Source organism: Carassius carassius, chromosome 12 (assembly GCF_963082965.1).
Source record: "Carassius carassius chromosome 12, fCarCar2.1, whole genome shotgun sequence".
Taxonomy (NCBI): domain Eukaryota; kingdom Metazoa; phylum Chordata; class Actinopteri; order Cypriniformes; family Cyprinidae; genus Carassius; species Carassius carassius.
In genome coordinates this window covers 16,821,120-16,843,397 of record NC_081766.1, presented here as the reverse complement: position 1 = coordinate 16,843,397, position 22,278 = coordinate 16,821,120, and the positions used below count along the sequence as shown (strand labels likewise).

The following is a 22,278-nucleotide window of genomic DNA, read 5'->3' as shown; positions in this document are numbered from 1 at the left end:
TTAGCAGAGGGGCTACCAGACGACAGCGTTGGAGGATGAAGGAGCGGGAGGGTGGTTGGGCATTTATGAGCCTCTGGGCTGTCCACACACACCAAATCGCGAATGCAAATAATCTGTTTCGTTTTTGTCCAATATTCTGTCATGATATTGGACCATATACTGATGCATACACGGAACACAGAGATCGGAGTCGCAGAAATAATTGTTGTTAATAGACAAAACAAAAGGTAACTCAGGGTAGGCAGGAGACACACATAACATCATCAGGAGAAGAACAATACCGGACAGGGAACATAGGGCAAACAACACTTTGAATACAAAATGAAACAAGGGTGTTTGATTCCAAGATTTTTGTAGTCGACTCTGACTCTCGCTGTAGGAGTCAACAGAATCGACTCCTTGACTCCATTTACTTTAAATCCAAACAGGTCAGGAAGAGAATACAAGATTGCACTTGTTATTACAAATATATATTTTTTCTCTTGACACAAAGCCTTGAAATTCCATTATTAAAACAAGACACTTTCGGTATGACTGTCCAAATTGGGTAATGGCATTACCCTGAAATGCGTAGCCTGTTAACACTGTTGCTTAACATAAATATGTCAGTGTCTGAATTCATTGCTTTTGTTCAGTCCTTGCTGATAAGGTGCTCTCAACTGCCATGCACTAGGGACTGGAGAAAGTGAGTGATGTCGGACTCAGCAACATAGTTGACTCCCCATCACTGCTATAAGATTTTCATGGTTCAGTACACAGACAGTACTTCCTGTTACTTAACTCATTTTTATCAGGAAATAAGATTTTCTTTCAGTTTTCCTTCTTTTTTGTGCAGTTCTAATTTGTTTTCTGTTTATATATCTCTCCTCTCAGGCACCAGTCGATAATGGATCAAAAATCACCAGTTACCTTTTAGAGTGGGATGAGGTATTGCTATATATGTATATGATTTGTATTTATTTTTTGATTCTCAAGAAAGATTTTATAAAGTTTTTTCACATTTTTTACATTTTTAGAAAAAGGCCTTCTGGATGAAATGCATTTCGACATTTTGAACACTAATGATGTCTTTTTGACATCAGTCCTCTCACATTCACTCTATTTAAAGTTTCATATCTGAGTGATGTCTCTGCACTGTTGCTACTCATACGTTTCTCACTTAGCTGTATGGCTTCAGTGATTTTATGCAATGTAGTGACTGAAATCTATGTGTTAATCATCTACTTCATCTATTAGGGCAAAAAGAATAACATTTTCAGAGAATGTTACTTCGGAAGCCAAAGGCACTACAAACTCACTCATCTGTGTCCAGCCATGGCCTACACGTTTCGAGTGGCGGCACGCAACGATATAGGAATGAGGTATGCCTGCAGACTCAAATGCATAACCTTTTTCTATGCTTACACAATGTATTTACATGCTTCTACTACATGCTTAAACACATTAATCTTAATGTTATTTACTGTTTAGTATGGATTGTGTGCAAGTTGGGATACAGCCACATATTTAAACATTGTTTAATAATATGTAATATGAGGATAATAAGGCTCTTTCTTTGGGTTGCTGTACAGGATGCATATAATTAAACCCTGTGTGTGATAAAACAATCCCATTATCCCTCTGTAATCTGATCATTTCACCAATCACCATCCCTCAAGTCTTAATGGAGATGGAGAGCCATAAAGTCACCTTGATTCAGGGGAACAGACGGCTGCTGGAGCACTCTGTGTTTCTCTTTCGCTCTTGCGCTCTTCTGTTTCTCCATTTCACCTGCTATTTTTTTTTCACATGTCGAAAAATAATTATGGCAAAATAAAAAAAGGTAAATAATTTATATTGATATACTAAAATATAATAATTTATTCCATTATATAATTTTAGTTAAAAAAGAGAAACAGATTGATTAAGAAGAAAAGCTGGTTGACCCTCACACAAATCTACAGAATATATCTATAAAATATGTAATGTTGGGTCCAGTGGGTGGAAATGTAGTTGTTGAGGGAAGATGGTCATCACTCTGAATGCAGCTCCATCCCTCTTCTCCTTCTCCTGACATTAATACCAGAGATACATTCAGAGAGTTAAGCAATATGCTGAAATATGAGACTCCACCTCCAGCAAACCACCCTTTGCCCAGTCTGAAGAGGACATATTTTATTACTTCCTTAACTGAGAGAAGCTCATTTAACATCTCCTGTTTCCCAGTGGCAGTTATAGACACACTCCTACACACAGTAAATTCTAAGGGCTCTAGTAAACTTGTCACAATGAGTTAATTGGAAGAAACCAGATTTAAAGCCACCATCACGAGGAGTGGAATACTATTCAAATTCCTCATATCAGCCTGGAAGTTATTCATATTGGAGCTGTGTTTAAAAATAAACTCAGTTAAAGTGTCCAACCTGAGAGGGATGCACAATCCTTGCAATGAGATGTTGAAACTTTTTCAAAGTTTATGCAAAAGACATTCATACATTCTTCCTTACGGATAACCAAAAAACTAAAAACACTATTCCTGGCTGTTTTATGGCTTCTTGTATGTGTATATATGTTTGTGTGTGTGCATGTTTTTATGTAATTCTGAATATTTTCTGTCTCCTTTTTGTTTGTCAGTGGCTTTAGTCCTGAGGTGGTCGTCTACACGACTGGAAGTCTGCCCCACCTGCCCCACGCTCCTCGGCTGGTGCGTGCGGGCATCACATGGATCACGCTGGAGTGGAGCCGACCAGATGGCTGCACCGCGGAGGAACCCGTCACATACACGCTGGAGATCCAGGAGGAGAACATTGTATGTCATTTAGATGACAGTGTCATCAGTTATAACATGATACCAACCTACTGCAACAACATACTTGAACCCAATGGCATGTGGTTGCTTTTGGAATTTAGAAACTGGTCATTAATTAGGATGGGAATCATTTTTCAGAAAATACTTGAATCAAATAATTTTCATAACATTCGACTCCAGTTCGTGTTTGGACACCTGCATTGTTCCACCAAGACAACAAATGGTCAAATGTCTTTCTTTTGCATTCATACTGCTCATTAGAATTACTGTATATCAGTATCATTTAAAAAAAACTAAACAAAAAAAAACATTCAGATGTTACTGAAAAATACTAATATTTTGGTTTATTATATAGTTACTGTGGAACCAGTTATTGATGGGTTACTCTCAGATCATATAAATTGTGACGTGGAACCATAATCCGAATAATAAGAAATAAGGAAATTCCTTACAGAATCAGAATGAGCTTTATTGCCAGGTATGTTTATACATACGAGGAATTTGTTTTCGTGATAGAAGCTCCACAGTACAATACATTTTTTTTTTTACGATTCCCAATGCTACTTGGCATAGTGTTAATGATAACATAAGGTCACTTAATATGCTGTTTTATGATCATTTTCTGCAGGGAACAGAGTTTTACCCAAAGTACACTGGAGAAAACTTGACATGTACTGTACAGGGCCTGAAAAGAAGCACGCAGTATAAATTCAGGGTGAGTGAATCCTTTTTTTTTTTATAGCTTAGAATATCACAAAATGTGTGCGAAATGTCATTATTGTGTGATTAACAGAGCTCGTAAGATTGTACACCACTAATTATAATCGCAATGCATATCATATAAATAAAGAGTACCTTGGTTTTCCTGTGGGGCAAATATAGATCACAACATGATTTGGGAATTTGGAGAGTAACACAAATTTGCAGAGCATGCTGGGAACTGTGGGCTACTTCACTGCTAAGGACAAGCCAAGGACAAGATACAGAAGTATCACAAAAAGTTACAAACAGGCCTACAGTGAATTCACACTGGTTCAAACTCTGTGGATATACATCAGACATTAGATTTTCAATGTTAGAGTTGACAGACAAATGTTGTGTCACACCGGTTTTATTTTGTTTTTTTACTTATGTTTACTACTTGTTGATTTGTTGTGATCTGTGAGGTAGTACAGTAGATGGGTTGACACAAAAGAAAAAGTACAAAACACATTAAAGACACTTTTGCCACACATGCAAATGAATTGCTATTGACATGCTCAGAAATACCAAAGAGGTGCATTTGTCTGTTTTGAAGAAAATCATTCTTTCTGTAAAGTCCTGGTCAAATATTAATTGCAAAGTCGTAGTGACCTCATGTTTTGGTCAAGCGTAGTGTAATAATTATTAGCCAGAAGTGTGCAGCTTTTAACACCTACTCTTTAAAGGCACAAAGTGTTTTGTTTACCTGTGTCAATGAGTAACTGTATGTGCAGGAAGTGTGTGAGTGTTACAGGGACATCTGAAAAATTAAGCCTAGAGTAATACATTGTTAATTACAGTGGTAACAAACTGCTTTAACCTCTCTCTGTGCTCCACTGACTCATACCACAGTTGTTTTTTATCATCACATATATTTTCTTCTGTCACATTCATATAGTGAACTCTCCTATCCAATTATGAGTGAACCGCAGCCCACGTCAAGTGCTGCTGTAATGCAGTGAGTGGGTCTGGCTTAAGTGCTTTCATAATTAACTATAATTCCTTTGAATGGTGCACACACCTCTTGGGTTTTTTGCATTTTATTATTTAAGTGGAGATGTCCATTACAGTTGCAGGTGCAAATAATGGGAGTGTGTAAATGTGTTATGTCACTACCTCTGCATTTGTGGGGGTTTGTTTGCGTACAGAAGCTCTTTATTAGGCTGTGTGTAAAGGTTTCTATTTTTGTTATAATTTTACGTTTTATATGCACAAAGATGTGTCTCAAAAAGTGGTCAGATTTGCGTTTCATGCGTGTCTGCGAGGCTATTTGGCCTCTTTTTCCTGGATTTGTCCTGGCCGGGATTTCTAAATTACCTAAAACGTCCAGGTTTTATTTTCCTATTGACATGCTCTCTACAGTCATCATACATTATATGTGTATTTGCATTACTTTCACTGTTCCATTTCTCGCACCTGACAATTCCTCGATTATGTATGATACCTGCATGCTATTGTTCAAACTACTTTTCATTCATTACCTTAAGCAACTATGAAAACAACAGGGGAAAAAGGCAAAACTTTGACATTTAAGCAATTTAGAAATCCCAGCCAGGACAAATCTGGGATCAAGAGAACATATAGTCACCATAGCATAGGGATTTAAACAAAACCCATATGAATGAATGATATCTCAAAGCATGCAATTCAACAAGATTTGCCCTAGTGATGCTTTTCGAAGCAGACTTACAAAGTTCACCTGGTGGCAAAAAAAGGCACACACACGCACAAAAATATTTATGTACATAATTAAGCCTGTTCTGGGTTTAAACAATCAAGTTTTTTGTCTTGCAGCTCATAGCCTCAAACTTGGAGGGCAGGAGCAGTCCCAGTGAGGTACTGGTGTGTAAAACCAGTCCAGACAAACCTGGACCCCCCTCCAGACCCTCCATCAAGGGCCCTATCAGACCGTACAGCTTCAGTGTCAAATGGGGTATGGCTTTTTGTGCAGCTGAAATGTTCATTTTGAGTTGCTGTATTTGTTGAATTGGTTTCTGACTGAGAGGGAAATTGGAAATCTCATTTATGTTTGGGAAAAGATGCAATCTGTTTTGCTTTGGAGCTTGACCTTTTGAATCTTGGAAATTGAGAAGAAATATCTGCAAATGTAATATTAATATTAAAAATAAAGTTGTAAAGTTTGTATTTACAAACCTACATGAAATGTAATGTCCTATAGTGCTAGTATTGCTCTCTCTCTATCTGACGTGTGCGTCATCCATCCGCACACCATCTCACCTTGACATCTTCTTTTGTGATGCACTGCTTGGCTCCTGCCACTTTCCAGTTCAGTTCCTTGTTTGCAAACACAAGTAGGACGAGGTCTGCAATTGTATCGTGTTCTCAGTGTGATAATTCCCTCTTTATTTCCCCATAGTAATAAACCAAACACTTGATTTCATACAGCTGCATAAACTTCAAGGGCAAATGTCTGAAATGTAGTTTAGACTGAGAGTTTTTGCACAGTCAATGCAAAGGGAAACAACAGTTGTCAGGTCTAAATAGCTAAAGGGTGAAATCAAATGTCCCTCAATCTTTAAAAAAAAAAGTTTATTAATACAATAAAAACATACTGTAGATTTCAGTGCTTACAGTAGCAAATAAAATATTTGATTCTGGCTTAATGAATGCATATTTAACTGTAAATTACGAAATTACAATGTTTTTGGCAAAAACAACATTACTGTATTCAATCTTTTTTTTTTTTTTTTGTCCTCTTTTGTAATTTTCTTTGGATAAAAGTGTCTGCTAAATGAATAAATGTAACTAACAATAGAAGCGGACCTCAGGAAGAAATTACATAAAAAATATGTGTTCTGACCCATTTAATACACCCATTTAATTTTATACAGCTTTATTTCTTTTGTACCCTTAAATAACAGCTAGTTAAGCTGTTGTTTAAATAATTTTCAAAGGAACTGTATGTATTTTATGCTAAACATATCGGTGTGTGTGTGTATATATTTCTAATATCCTGTCTGTATTGTCACGCAACAGATCCTCCACAAGACAATGGAGGTTCAGAAATCTTGAAATACCTCTTAGAGATTTCCGAAGGAAATTCTGATGGTGTGTATTAATGTATGCAACACCGATACATCACTTTGACATGCTTTGTGATTAAAGCCATCTGTCTGCATGTTTAAGTATATTTTTGTCCTTGGTTAATTACATCTCAATTTTATTTCAAAAGTATTTAGACATCCATCTTGTCTTTTTTCTTCTTCTTTTTTTCACATAAACCCTTTTGTAAGAACATTGCAGTTCTGTGTCCTTACAGTCACTTGTGTCCTCTTTTCTTACACATGTACTCCATTAGTGCTGTCAGAGCTTTTATTTCTCTAAAAGGAATTTCATATAGGCAAAAATACTCGAATACAAAATATAGCTCCTGAATGTCCATCGTTACCTTTGTGTTTTATCTGGCAATGAGTTCATTAAGCTTTAGGAACAGTTGCATGAATGACTGACTCCCTGGCCAGCTGTTTGTCCTGTGAATGCTTAACCTCTTTTTTTTTTTTGTATTCTGTAGCCAATCAGTGGGACATTGCCTATAGTGGGCCTGCCACAGAGTGTGAGTGTGAGGACTTGAAACCTGGCACGTTTTACAGACTGCGCACCTGCAGCATCAGCACCGGCGGCCACAGCCAGGTAACCGCTTACGTCACCTCTGTCCAAACGAGATCTCAAAAGAAATGCTTTCAGAAAGAATAGAGAATTGTTTGCATACAAAAATGGCTCTATATTTGCAGGAATGAGTATGTGTATTGCAATTCACAACAACAAAACACACCATATAAATATTTATTTAAAGAGTTCCAGGAAGATTTTTTTTTTCTTTCAGTTCAGCAATATTTTTGAGGTGTCTGGTGTTAGCAATAAAAAAGAAGAAAAATCAAAACATCACTTCTGTTGTTATTTTCAAAAAACTGTATAAAGAATGGGATTCAGTTTTATGACCTTTTTTTTTTGAAACCCAGTTTCAACCAATGTTTATTACCAATGTTAGAAGCAGGTGCTGCTTAATATTTTCGTTGACCATAACCTTAACTGCATTTATTTGACATGGACGTCCTTGTTGGACGAATGTTGTTGCCATCACTTTTGATTACTTAAATAAAAAAAAATAGTCTGCAGTCTTTTGAACAGTAGTGTAAATCACATACCTATTTGTTACAGTTATAGATATAAATACATAATTGTTATGCTTGTGTCCCTGCAGTGCTCTGAGAGTCTGCCTGTGTGTACGCTATCTGTTGCTCCAGGACGTTGCCAGCCTCCAAGAATCGTGGGTAAAGCAAAACACAAAGAAGTGAACTTACAATGGGGTAAGATTATCTGCATACAGTACGTAAACCCACAACATAATTCGTTTCTCTTTTTCTTTATCATTCTTTGTCCTTCCTGTACAGTACTTAACACTTCTGACAGTTTTTCATTCCTTAGCCTCTTTTATTTCATGTTTAGTATTATGTAAGTAACATGTAAGTGTCATTACATTTTAAGGCTTTTGTTAGCCTGTCCAGTTGAACATACTAGATGCGGCGCTGCTACATTGTTCATTCAATATATTGCAGAAAACAAGAGTATCAGTGTGGAGAAGACGTTGTTTACGTCAAAACTGAAACCAAGCCGTTCACACAGAACACATATTTATCACATTTTCTAGAGGGACATCTATCAGCATTGCACTTGCGTCTTGCACAAGCTTTTCACCATCCCACTCTAGCTCATCTTTTTAAATGAAGAAAGTAGTCTGCTCTTTGTGATTGGTTTTCTATCATTTGTATTATACTATACATAAATGCATGGTGCATGGTTTTTTTAAACATTATATACTTTTTTTTTTTCTAAGATAGTCATGTTATTTTATTGCGCTTTGAAGAAACATGCATAATATTTTGCGCAATATGCCCTCTTGTGGCTGAAAGCTTTTTTCCCCCAACTGAAATTATGCCTTTTAAATTCAAATTTAGTTTTTCAGTCATTTTGACAACCCTACTCTGCAGTTTCTGATTCAATTCTGATAATGTGAAAGACTCTCTGTAGCATTTACCCAATGACACAAAACCCCTTTGTCATATCCAGGAATAGCTTAATATCAATATTTCCACCATTTTTGCTACATTTCCTCAACGTAACATTATCAGCTTGCACATATTTTCCAGTTCTAGACTAGAATGATGCTCTTGTAGTGCACTTGACTTGCTGACTCCCTGTGCCAGAGCTATCGGTTTGGAGTTAATAGCCAAACACCCTCACCGGGGAGTGAATTCTGGGTCTAATGGGAGCACTATTGTTGAGCTGCTTATTCCAGACTTTTTAAGTAAACACTTTGGATTCAGGATTTGGACAAGAAACTTTGTTGATCTGAAGTTGTAAAGCTGTAATTCGCTCTTCCTTAAAATAACCCCTTACTTTTAATATCAAATATTAAATGAACCTGTAATTCCTGCCATTTTAATTCTGTAATGAATTGCTGTACTGAAGTGCTTTGTCTCTGTCCTTCTTTTCAGACTGTCCCTCCTCTGAGTGGGCATGTGAGGTGAGTGAGTACAGTTTGGAAATGAGGGAGGGAGAGTCTGAGCCTACCGAGGTCTATCATGGCTCTGATCTTGAGTGCACTGTGGGCAGTCTGCTCCCCGGCGCCACCTACAGCTTCCGCCTACGTGCTGCCAATGAGGCAGGGGTGAGTGACAAATCAAGGATCTAATATCAAGAGATTCACTGACATCCAGTGCTTAGCAATGATGGGTTGTTATAACTAGTTGACTAGACTGTCCAAAGGACTATTGCCAGGGTAGCATATCAGGCTAACAGCATGCTAAAACTTTCTCAGAGCTTATGTGATTCAGAATTTTTTTTTATGCACTGCCACTAATAGTATTAATGCTATTATTATTATTTTTATTAATTTTTTTGTTGAACAAAATGAACAAATTCATCAACCTTTGATTAGTTTGTTGACTAGTTGGTTGGTTGGCGACCTTTCTGACCTATCCGTACAATAATGCACCTCAGGTTCAGTCTCCTTATTACTGGTCTAAACCAGACAATAATTTTTTGAATCAGTTTGGAATTAAAGGATTCGAGGATGCTAAGATATAAGTATGAGATAAATATGACATAAAAGTAAGAATTATTTTTTACAAAATTATTCAAATTTTAAAGTGCCCCATTATGCCATTTTTAAGGTGTCTAATATTGTTTTGGGAGTCTCCTACAATAGATTTACATGCACGCAAGGTCAAAAAGTGCTTTCATTTTCTCCACGCATTTAATATCACCTAATTTTCCAGCAATTCTGAAATGATTCGTTCGAAGCAGTTAAAGATTCAGTCTCTCTAAACCCCAACTTTCCATGAGCCCGCTTTGCTCTGATTGGTCAGATGGCCCAGTCTGATGCGCCCATTGCCTTAATTCCGTATTTTGAATGCTCAATAGAGAATATAAACATCTATTATTTATCATACTTACAAGGTTGTGTTTCAGTGGAGCCAGCTGGTCCAAATAAACTGCGTACCTTCTTTGAGCGAGGTTAGAGAAGCAGTCGTCAGTAAAATGACAGGAACACAAAAAAGATTGGGGTTGTACTGCTGGGAATTTTAACCACTGAAGAAATAAAAAGACAATTTGTCAATTTTCATAAATATATTTGTGCCTCATAATTTAAATTCTTTGTCATAAATTTGACTTTTAATGTCATAATGTCAACTTTATCGTAATTATGACTTTTAATCTTATAATTGTGACTTTGTCGCAACTTTGGCATTTATTTTGTAATAAAAATTTTGTATGCCATAATTTTGATGTTAGATCTGCTAATTGCAGATATGCTCACTTCATATAAACCTAACAGAGTACTCAGATCATTAGGATCGAGTAAGTTGGAAACACCAAGGGTTCACACAAAACAAGGGGAATCTGCTTTTAGTTATTACTGTATGCTGCCCACAGTTGAAATCAGCTTCCAGAAGAGATCAAATATGCTAATAGATGCTAATAGCCATTTTTTAAATCTAGACTCAAATCTCAACTGTTTAGCTGTGCATTTATTGAATGAGCACTGTGAGATGTCCGAACTGATTGCACTGTATTTTATGAATTGCACTGTATTTTATGCAACCCGAAACCTTAAATTCATTAAAAAAATTTTTTAAATCATTTTTAAAGTTTTTAAATTCCTTGTTTTTTTTTTTTTTTGTGATTATTTTATTCTTTGTTTTTATGATTATTTTACTTTCTTTTAATGTGGCAGAAATGAGCTTCCATAGATATCTCTCCATCTTTTCCAAGGATTTCTCTTTCTGGCAGTATGATGTGATGGTGTCTTACTTTATCAGCTCTGGTTGTCTTACTTTTTCTTTTTCGAATTAAGCACTGTTCCCTGTCTTATTTCCAGGAGTGTTAATACAGCATTCAGTGTGAACACTAGAGGCTGAGGAGTGAATTCAATCCTCTTCTCTGTTTTACATTGTTTGTGTGAGACAAATTCCCACAAGTGAAGCTTCGATGCGTCTTTGATGTGTCTCGCATCAGATTGCAGTACTTGAGACATGCTTTGCTTTCAAAAGGATGTAATGCAGGATTTTGGGTCTTACTTGTTTTTGGGTCTTACTTGTCCATAAATAAACATATTTACATATAAAATGTTTTATATGATGTATTAGTTAATAATTAAATAATAGTTAAAAATTATTTTTTTCTTTCTCTGTCTCTTTTCATTTGCTCATAGTATGGGCAATATTCTGAACCAACAGAAATAACAACCGCAGCTGGTCCTCCTAGCCAGTGTGCAGCACCATCCCTCACCTTAATGTCCAATACCTGTGTGCGGGTCAGCTGGGAGGTAATTTATTATATTTAAAGCGGACCCATCATTAATAGGACATGGGTTTTTACTTTAACACACTCAACAGTACTGTCAGTATTGATGTTCAGATGAGCTGAAGTACTTGTTTGATTCAAACAATCAGCCAAAAAATTATTTTATGCCCTGCCTCTCTCAGAGTCCAGAGAGCTCAGGGGCCGACATCTCTGAGTACCGTCTGGAGTGGGGCCGAGGGGAAGAGCCCATGGAGCTGATCTACTGTGGCCCTGATACGCAGTGTGAGATCTCAGACCTCACACCTGCTATTCATTACTACTGCAGATTACTGGTATTAATATTTCACCCTCCTTTCACTTTCATAATGCCTTTTAATTGTATTAGAAATGCCCTGTGTTTTATTTGTAATTAATAATATATAGCTAAGTCTTTTGTTACTTTCTTTTATAAGGTACAACGCCCTTAGGAGGAGGAAAGTGTACTGTAAATAACTGATTAGTGCATGATGTGGTTTTATTCTATTTTACAATTTACAGTGAGTCGTTCTATCTTTGGATAGATTTTTGTGCCATATTTATCATATTTAGCATTTACTAAAATGAGCAGAGTGACAGGAAAAGTTGAAAAGAAAAGTGAAAGTTGCCGCTTCATTAACTGCATCATCTTGCACAGTGAGGCTGTAAAAATGTTTGAGTCATTATGCTTTAAATAAATGAGCTGGTAACAGTCATGCCCAGATGACGTCATATGGTAAAAACAATTCAATAAGAGGATTAATTATTTAATTAATTAACCTAATTATTTATTAGGAAATGTAGTCATGCAGCTCAAAATGTTTTACAGAATCGGATTAAGATTGTAAAATATGTATTTATAAATTATATATATATATTATATATATATATATATATATATATATATATATATATATATATATATATATATATATATATATTTGGCAATTCATGCAGATGCCACTATATAGTTTAATTTGTCATTTACTGACAATTTTTAGAAATCATCCAGAACTGATTAAACCAGTCATAACTATGAATTAAATAAATGTGAAAAACCTTTTAACAGCTAACTTTTAAAATGATTAAATATTGATTAAATATTTTGACCTTTATTGAACTTTGCCCCCTCTATCAAGGCGGCGAATCAGGCAGGTGCAGGACCATACAGTGATCATGTGTGCTGTCAGACCCCCGCCACCGCGCCTGACCCGGTCTCAGTGTTGTGTGTACTTGAGCACGACCCCACAGAAAGTGGCATCTACACACCTTCCACTTGCCTGGCTTTGAAATGGGACGAGCCCTGCAACAATGGAGCGGAGATCACATCCTACACACTTAAACTGGGAGAGCAGCTCATCAGCCTGGGCACCAGCACCTGCTATGTGCTACAGAACCTACAGCCTGACACTGAATACAGGTATGTATATATATATGCACATCGTGACACCACCATTCTGTCCACCAGATCACATTTATCTGGTGATTTACATAAGCACTTCTGCGATATGGGAAAACAGTCTTAACTAATAACTACTTAGCTTTCCCATTCCCTCTGAGCCCAAACTGTGTCCTGCGGGGAGCGGTTACACTCCATCTCAGGTCTCATTTGCATTCTGCAAAGTTGTCCATTTCAGCGAAGCGTGACGCCACAACCACGTCACCCCCGCTGTCTGTTTCCTCCCCCTGCCCAGGATAGCAGTGGGTAAACAGCAGCGTGTTAATGACGCTAATCGGAAGCTAATGAAAAGAGAAGGCCAGAGGGCAGAGTTTGTGTGTGTATCTATGAAGTGGCATCCATAACAGGACATCTATCACTGCATGGGGCCTCCACAGTGCACATATAAGTGTCTCCATCAGAAAAAAAAATTTTGCATGTGTTTTCTTAAGTTGCAGCGTATTGAGCTGTCTCGGCCACCGTACAAATGGGTTAAGTTAGTAATGTCACATATTAGCATTGTGATCAGTGAATTTAAATACTGAGAATCTTAAATATGTCAATTTACAGCATAATGTTATTTTAGTTCCAGGTTGAAGTAAAAATAAACAATTTTAACTCCACTGTATGTGAATCAGGACTAGATCTGAGCCGGCTCCGTTGTGAAGCAGACTGTAAGGTCATTTGATCTCTCCTAGATCGATTATGTCTTTTGTTATTAGGGGCGTACAGACTAATGCAATCTCTTGAAAGGTTAAAGTATGTATTGTTTTCAGCTAAATGTCAACCAAACAGTCTGGTATTGTGGAAGAGCTGCTGTTAATTCCAGTCCAGACTCCCCAACCCTTCAGTTTTTCAAAACCCAGAAATTGATTTTGGTTCTATTTGATTGAACAATATGACAAGGCATAATCCTTGAATGATGGGCTCCTACACAAAGCACTTTCAGTCGACAAATACAAATTTGATCGAGCTTAGCAAGGTGAAAGTTAAGGAAGTTATTTACATCCTCAAGTGAGCAAAACTCGGCCTGACGTGGTTTATTACTTCTTAGAGTGGCAGTGAGTGAAGAGATCGACCACATCTCATTTCACATCAAGGCTGAGTAAGCTGAAGCTACAAAATACTGGGTAAAACGAGCTGTTGTTTCAAAGAGAAAAGACAGTTTTAGTTGTATTTTATAAGTGTATTTTTGTTGATGGTGTTTTTGAAATAAATGCAAGTAATATCATAGAATGAATATTGTATTTATGTACTTATGTGTGTGTAAATTAATGATAAGAAATGTGTATGTTGTGGAAAGGCTGTGAAGTGTTTTTTTTCTTTGGTTACCAGCAAAGCTAGGACACATCTGTTGGCCTGTTGTTAAACATGTGAAACCCCCTGCTCTCCAATGATACATGCACATTCATATGAAGCTGCTCATATGTGTGTCATCTGCTCACCTCCTGCATGTACGGCAGCTTTAAGCCATACTCTGTTTTTAAAACATGAACATGAATGAGTCTAGTATAGTGAGTCACTTTAGCCCTGTTATTGATGATACCAGGTGTCTCTGTTGACATTTGTTGTGTTTTGAAAAGAAATGAAATCCACTTGCTGTGATTTTGCAGTGCAGTTGCTTTACAATATACAGTTCAGCTGTGACATGAAGTAAACAAGTTGCTTGGCTTTCTCTCTTTTGGAAGCAACATAAGTGTGTTGCATAGAATATGTTGTTGAAAGGATTTGTTGAAGAAGCAAGTTTATCAGGAATTATGTTCTTAATGAGTTATTGATTTAAGCCTCAAAGCTACTTTGTCTCAGTCAGGAGGTCTTGTGGTAAAGGTCAGGTAAAGTCTTTCATACTGATCCTTAAAGCTTGGGAAAAAATAGGAAGCACTTTTACTTTGCTTCTAACTCTTGAGACCACAGCTTTTTTTTTTTTTTTTTTTTTTTTTTGTGTGACACATGCGCAAATCATTTTATAGTCATCTTCAAACTGAAATATTTATTTTGAGGAATAAGGAAGAATTTCATACTGAGCCCATCAGTCACACTGCTCTGTGTCATTACTCGCTGTCTGATGGTAGTCAAGGGTTTTTGGTGTTATATCATATATCATGTAGGGATGACCAAAATCTTATTTACCAATGTGTTATAAAATGACTGTATACAGTAATTGTGATGTATCATAATATTTTTGGGAGGAAATTTCATGAAAAAACTATGTGATAATGCCTGTTTTTATAATCCAGTAGGTTAAATACTTCCATAACGTAAGGCAGTCCTGCTCACTGATAGCAGCACAAACATAAACGCTGTATCTCTAGCTCTGCACCTTATACAGATCAAATCACCCAGCCCTAAGGATCACCTGATGTACAAGGTTTAAATGAGACTCTCTGTGCTGTGTCAGTCTGCAGATTCAGGCAGTGAATGAGATTGGTCCTGGTCCCCTCTGCCCTCCCCTGCTGGCCCGCACCAGGCCGCTGCCCCCTGTCCCGCCCCGACTGGAGTGCACTGCCGCTGGACCCCAGAGCCTCAAACTCAAGTGGGGAGACAGCAGCAGTGCCAAGAGCCTACTTGGAGAAGAGATGGTGTACAACTTGCAGATGGAGGACAAGAACAGAAGGTCACTTCATCTCAATTACACCTAATAAATGGCAGTAGATGCACCGCTAAAAAGGAAATTTAATTCATTTTGAAAGCGCACTGAGCAATGATGTTATTTAGTCCAGGTGAACTGTCATTAGATTACAGCAATTTTTTGGCATTATATACTTTTATTTTTAAACATTTTAGCTAGTATTGTGTTTTTTTAGCTCAACCACTGAAAGCTTTCAAAGTGTAATTAATGTTAAAGGTCTGTAGGCCTTACTATTATAGACATGCCTGTAGATCGGCCAGGCCACTACATTTTTTAACCTCTCCGAGTTTCAGTTTGCCTCATATCCTGATTTAATTGTAACTGTTGATTGTTTTCCTTGGCAGAGTGGAATTTTGGCAGTATTTGTGAGCGGGCAACAGGCCTGACAGATGGGCATTTAATAGAATATAATGAATTCCCCAATTCCCAGACAAAATCCTTTTAGTGTTAGACTGGTTAATTTTCTAATTATTCTAATGATTCTCTTTAGCCAGTTACAGCTTTTCAAAATGGCAGAGAGGTGCTAATAATATTAATCTTTACCAAACCTGCACCAGGGATATATACAGTTTATACATACTCTTTCTAAAGTTTGGAGTCTGCATGATTTTTTAAAGTTATGTTTTAATATTTGAAAAGAAATATCTTATGCTCACCAAGGCTGTATTTATTTGTTTAAAAATGCATAAAACTGTATTATTGTGAAATATTATTACAGTTTAAAAGAACTGTTTTCTATTTTAATATATTTTAAAATGTTATTTATTCTTGTGATGGCAAAGCTGAATCTCAGCAGCAATTGCTCTAGTCTTCAGTGTCCTTCAGAAATCATTCTAATATGCTGGTTTGCTGCTCAAGAAAGATTTCATATTTTTATTAAGACTGAAAACAGTTGTGCTGCTTAATGTATAGCTTATTTCAGGATTTTAAATAATTTAATGCATCCTTTCTGAATAAAAGTATTATTTAATTTTTTTTTTAACTTTTGATGGTGTAAAAAAAAAAAAAAAACCTTTGATGGTGTAGTGTTCAGTCAAACTATTTTGATTTCAAAATGTTGTTCAGATACTTGTTGGGGCCACTGTATTTTCATACCAAATGTTAACTTTTATTATGTTATTAAGGCTTTTCTTGCATCTTATTCAAGACTGGAAGTTACAAAATGAAACATCATAATCATAAACAGGGGTTATCAACTAATAGCATAATGTTTCCATGAATATGTGTTAGTCCTGATCAAATTACAGCAATAAGCACATTTACTAAAGGCATAAGATCCAATTGCCATCTTTGGTGTGCATTACAGTGAATTTGTTTTATTATAATTTTCTTTATTAGCATTTATGATCTTAACAATGATTGATTCAGCTGCTTAATCAAAATTTAATTCCAACTGCACAATCGAGCGAGACTAGATTCAGCATGGCTTAGAAATAGACTAGTTCTGCTATTACACATTTTATTTCTGGTCAGATTGCCATGGTAATCATAAATGTACTATGCATCAAACCAGCAATAACAGCTATTGTATTAAAACACTTTTCTGTGGACTCCTCCTCTTGTTCTTGTTGTCTTACTTTTTGAAAAATACTTTTTTTTCTGGAGTTCATTTTGTAATTCAGTAAGTGATGTGCTTAGTACATACAGTATGCACAGAAAAGGAGTATCAATCCAAGCCAGGATTCCAACACGGCCTTGAATGAAAAAAACATGAAGAGAATAGTTTGACAGGCTATAGTGAGAATATAAAGTATGAACTGTAGGTCAATGGTCTGTTGCCTTCATCTCATTAGCCGAGCTGGCAGGGTTTTTTTTTTTTTTTTTTTTTTTTGAGGTTGGCAAAATATCTCTGGAAGCAGTCATTAAATAGCAGCTGCTGCTTTGTTGTCTGTTTTGACCTGAGGTGTTTGTGTATAGACTGGTGGTGTTGTGCTAGGATGGGACATTGCATGAGGATACCAAGAGCCCACTACAAATATCAGAAATATGCACCTAATTTATTGTAATTGAGACCAAGAAAAATACAATCCTGGGAACTCTGGGGCTGCTTTACAATGTCATTATGTACTTTTTTTGTGTTAGAAATGGGCATAAAAGAGCATTCTTTAACATAAAATATTTAGCAACACAGCTGTCTTCAACACTGATGATAATAATAATAATAAAAACAATCTTGAGCACCAAATCAGCATTAGAATGATTTCTGAAGGATCATGTGACACTGAAGATAGAGTAATGATGCTGAAAATTCAGCTTTGCTATCAGAGGAATAAACTATATATATATATATATATATATATACTTTGTTTTTACTGGGTTGATCAAATAAATGTGCCTATTGGGCACAAGACAATTCTTTCAAAAACAGTAAAAAAAAAAAGAAAACAAGTCATCAACCTTAAACTTTTGATTGGTGCCTGGTTACACACCAATAACATAAATGAAATGTTTATGGTTTAGGTTTGTGACAATCTACAGAGGCCCAAGCCACACATATAAGGTACAGAGACTAAATGAGTCGAGCAGCTACTGTCTCAGGATTCAAGCAGTGAGCGAGGCAGGAGAGGGCCTTTTCTCTGAAGTTCACACCTTCCATACGACCAAGTCTGTTCCTCCTGCTCTCAAAGGTAGAGTACATCTGTACAAGTATATTTGCACATTGCTTCATGCCACATATGTGTTTATGTACTGGATGGGCACTATTTGATGCTTATACAGCTAAACCTGTATATTATCTTTTAGCTCCTAAAGCGGTACAGATGGAAGGGAATGTGTGTGAGGTGAGCTGGGAGAGCATTCCACCAATGAGAGGAGACCCCATCTTCTACGTCCTACAGGTTCTGGTGGGCCGAGAGTCTGATAACAAACAGGTAAGATTGCAAATTTCATTTCTGAATTCTCTGTACTGTAGATTATGGCTATCAATCCGGCAGTGATTAATCTCATAACTTTTATAATTTATCTAAACACTTTAACACATGCAGTTCATTTCAACAGAAAAAAACCTATTCTGCATTTTATTCATAGTTAAATGTATATATTACGAACCAGGACACAGCGCTGTTTAGTCATCCAATTTGCATAAAAAAACATATGCTCTATATTTCTATGAAAATGTCATTAGAATTTTGTTTCATATAATTCAGTAGTCAAATTGAATATTAAAGGAATAGTTCACCTAAAATTGAAAATCTGAAAATGTACTCCCCCTCAGGCCATACAAGATGTAGATGAGTTTGTTTCTTCATCGGAACAGATTTGGAGAAATTTAGCATGACTTGTACACTAATGAATCCTCTGCAGTGAATGGGTGCCGTCAGAATGAGAGGTCAAACTGCTGATAAAAACACCACAATAATCCACAAGTTATCCACATGACTTCAGTCCATTAATTAATGTCTTATAAAGTGAAAAGCTGTGTGTTAGTAAGAAACATAACCATCATTAAGACATTTTACCCTTCAAATAATTGCATCAAGCTAAAGCACAAGTCTTCTATACATAATATTGCTTCTTTAAGTGAAAAAGTTATCTTCTTAATTTAGGAGAGAAAAATGCACTGAATCATACTCACCAATAGAGCATCAGCAAATTTTGGGTGAACTATTCCTTTAATGATCTTGGGTCATTTGTGATTTAATATTATTATTATTTTAATTTAATTTCACTTAATTTACATTTTTATTAACATATCCACACCTGTAGGTGGAACAGAAAGGCAGGAAGTTTCTTGCTAGTCTTTGCAGTGCATTGTTATTCAAGGAAAGGGAAAAGATTGAGATGTCATCCGCATAGACTAAGTCTGAGATAGAAGCAGGATGATAGGTCTGTGTCCTCTGCCTGGGGATATTAGTATTCTGCTACTGATGTTGATGCCACTGCTGATGGCTTGATAGAGACCACCACCCAGCTCATCTATCATATTTCATACAATGGAAGGAAACAACAGCATGCATTTAAAAATGTTCTTTAATCTATTTCAGGTTTACATTCATGGTTGTTACACAGTTAAAACAGTGATACAGGAAAACAGCACACAGTTCTACTCATCATTAGTTTAGCCTGATGAAGCTACTGAGCATAACAGATATTTATACATATTCTGTTTACACAAAAATGTCCTAAATATTCTGAAGTTTACATACAATTGTCCTTAATATTGTGACCTGGCTTTTTAAGAATCAGTGACTTTTGTGACAGTTGTGTGTGTGCCTGGTTTTTCTCAGAGAAAAGGATTATTATCATTCACTGCACAAGTGACATTATTGCACACATTTTTGTCAGTGCGGTTACAAATGTGCCATCATTTTGCATTTAATGGCCACATTAGTACATCAGCCTGTGAATCATAAATTCACTGACTGGCTGTGAAGGCCTCAAATTCTCTCTAGGGATCTGTCCAGAGTAAGCCAGTCAGATCCTTTCCTCCACAAAGATATTTTTCTTTAAGGGGCACAACTGCTGCTGCTCTGATGTCTAATGTAGCTGGCATGGTTCCTATTACTATGTTAATGTGTTCCTTGTCCTGTGAGCTGTTAAAATGGATGTGAGAAGTGATGAGTGTGTTGTTTGCATTTAAAGAGAAGCAAGGGTTTAATGGCAGCAGATGCCAGTTTCTGTTTGCTCTGCTTCTAGTGTGTCTGTGTGAACTCGTAACTAGTGTACAGTACATCTCTATTTTGCCATCTTATTCCACTACAGAAACATAAAAGTAAAAGCACAAATCCTCTGCATCTCAAATCATTTTCACCCAGGTAATGCATGTTAAACATACGAATGAATGATAATTGTTTGTGTATGCAGATATTAAATGTCATATAATATTTAATATGCAATTTTGGACTAATTATATTTATGGTTCTTTAAAAAAATATGTATCAAAATTCCACACTCCCTTTTTTCTCTAAATTAAAAATAAGACACAAAACACTTAAATCAACTGTTCTAACTGCTACAAGTGAATTTAGGCATTACTGCATTGTAATGTACAGGATGAAAAATTTATATTCAGTTTGAGATATGCTGAATTAACGGTTTTATTAATTTTTATAATAATTGTAATTTTAATTATTAAATTAGATCAATTTTATATGAATAGAAATTTAACAGTTATAGTAAAATAAATGTACACATAAAGGAAATGAGCAGGAATAATTAAACATTCAATATCGACTGATGTATATCCAGCACTGTACTGAAAACATAGAAGCTAAGGGATACAAATAGTGAAGCCTTCCTACGCTGTTATATGAAATGTTATCATTCATGGACCTGAATAAACTGTTCTGCTTTATTTTATTTTTAATTGTGTTCTATTAGATTCAGCTTGTTTTAAGTTGTGTTTTGTCTGCTCATAAGAAATTGTCTCAGTTTTACATGCTCTTCTGAACTCAGATGGCATCTGTTTCATTCCTCTCCGCAAATGGAAAAATGAAATAGTAGCTGTCAAAAAGGGGTTGCCAGAAACAACTTATATTAAGTTTATCCTTTTTAATGCATTATACTGCTGGAAGGGACAGTTTCCAAATGTATTTGCTTAGCTTATGTATTTCTTTGGTACATTAGTGTTTTTTCTTTGGACATAAAAAATAGCCTGAGTCTGGTGTGCACTGTAATTGGAATTTCTTCTTTTCCTCACTCAGATCAAATGTTTAGTCCTCTCCAGAACTTTTGTACAGGCAGTAGATATTTGAAGGGAAAAGAAATTGACTGAAAAATTCTCAGTTCAACTTTTCTAAATCTATTGTGTCATTGCAATTTAATCCATGCATCTGGAATAAACAAGGAAGCTCTTATTGTTTAACTCCTGGCTTCGCAGTGCTTTTAAAACTGCATGGTGATATGAAGCTCCGGCATGTTTTGGCTTAGAGTGACTTTTCTCGGTTTCATTTGTGTCAACAAAAGAAAATGTGTGCATCATTTAGCCGGGAATAAGGAAGGTTACAATTTCATTGAAATAGAACAGCTGTTGTTTGGCAGTCAAAAGCAGCCACATGTGAAAAGCCCCATCCATAGGAAGTGCTTTCTTCCCACACACTACCTATTCTGCATTAATTCAACTTCCATGATTTTTGCTGAACGTTTCTTGTTAGTAACATCAAAACATGCATGTAATATAATTAGGTATGTTTTCCTGCTGAAAAGCATCTTTTCTGTTCAGTTTTCTTATCTTGACTCATTTTCCTACCATTTGTCAACTCTACAGGATAGGAAAGCTCTGGCTTACATTAGAAAAAAATGCACCCTACTGACCACTATCTGTGATATTGAGATATAGCAGGACAGTAAATAATCCATCCAAAGCCATTCCTATGCTCTGCTTTAATAAATGTTAAGGTGTCCTTACCCTAATATACTTTTTTGAACTACACTTTAACCTGGTAGATTGGATTACATTTGAAAGCAATGAAAGCAATTACATGTATTTGTATTAAATCCTAATAGTAGTTATAATTATAGTAATTATACTATTAACAATAATATTTATTATCATTAAATGCAAATGCTTTACCAAAAATTTTATATATTTGTATTCGAATGTATTTAATACATTTATTTTAATAATATTTAATAATATTTTTTACAATTGCATTTGCTTATTATTAGTATTATTGTTATCAGTGTTAATAACATGAGTAATTATCTGTTGTTATACTGTATATATTATTTTAATAAGTGACATGACATACAGCAAGGTATGGTGACCCATACTCAGAATTAGTGCTCTGCATTTAAACCATCCAAAGTGCACACACACAGCAGTGAAACACACACACACACACACACACGGAGCAGTGGGCAGCCATTTATGCTGCACCCGGGGGGCAGTTGGGGGTTCGG

The 22,278-nt window shown here is 36.0% G+C and overlaps 1 protein-coding gene across 2 annotated transcripts in view; it reads left to right on the top strand.

The window, feature by feature from the left end:
• Window positions 1-22,278, top strand: part of LOC132154945 (fibronectin type III domain-containing protein 3B-like) — a 132,790-nt gene that overhangs the window by 105,631 nt on the left and 4,881 nt on the right. For both annotated transcript variants that reach the window (XM_059563685.1, XM_059563684.1), the window contains exons 11-25: window positions 874-927; window positions 1,237-1,361; window positions 2,614-2,788; window positions 3,417-3,503; window positions 5,324-5,462; window positions 6,527-6,598; window positions 7,062-7,180; window positions 7,752-7,857; window positions 9,046-9,218; window positions 11,265-11,378; window positions 11,539-11,688; window positions 12,511-12,791; window positions 15,208-15,423; window positions 17,899-18,065; window positions 18,181-18,308. In XM_059563685.1, coding sequence (XP_059419668.1) covers window positions 874-927; window positions 1,237-1,361; window positions 2,614-2,788; window positions 3,417-3,503; window positions 5,324-5,462; window positions 6,527-6,598; window positions 7,062-7,180; window positions 7,752-7,857; window positions 9,046-9,218; window positions 11,265-11,378; window positions 11,539-11,688; window positions 12,511-12,791; window positions 15,208-15,423; window positions 17,899-18,065; window positions 18,181-18,308 — 2,106 coding nt within the window. The remainder of the gene's footprint in view (window positions 1-873; window positions 928-1,236; window positions 1,362-2,613; window positions 2,789-3,416; window positions 3,504-5,323; window positions 5,463-6,526; window positions 6,599-7,061; window positions 7,181-7,751; window positions 7,858-9,045; window positions 9,219-11,264; window positions 11,379-11,538; window positions 11,689-12,510; window positions 12,792-15,207; window positions 15,424-17,898; window positions 18,066-18,180; window positions 18,309-22,278) is intronic.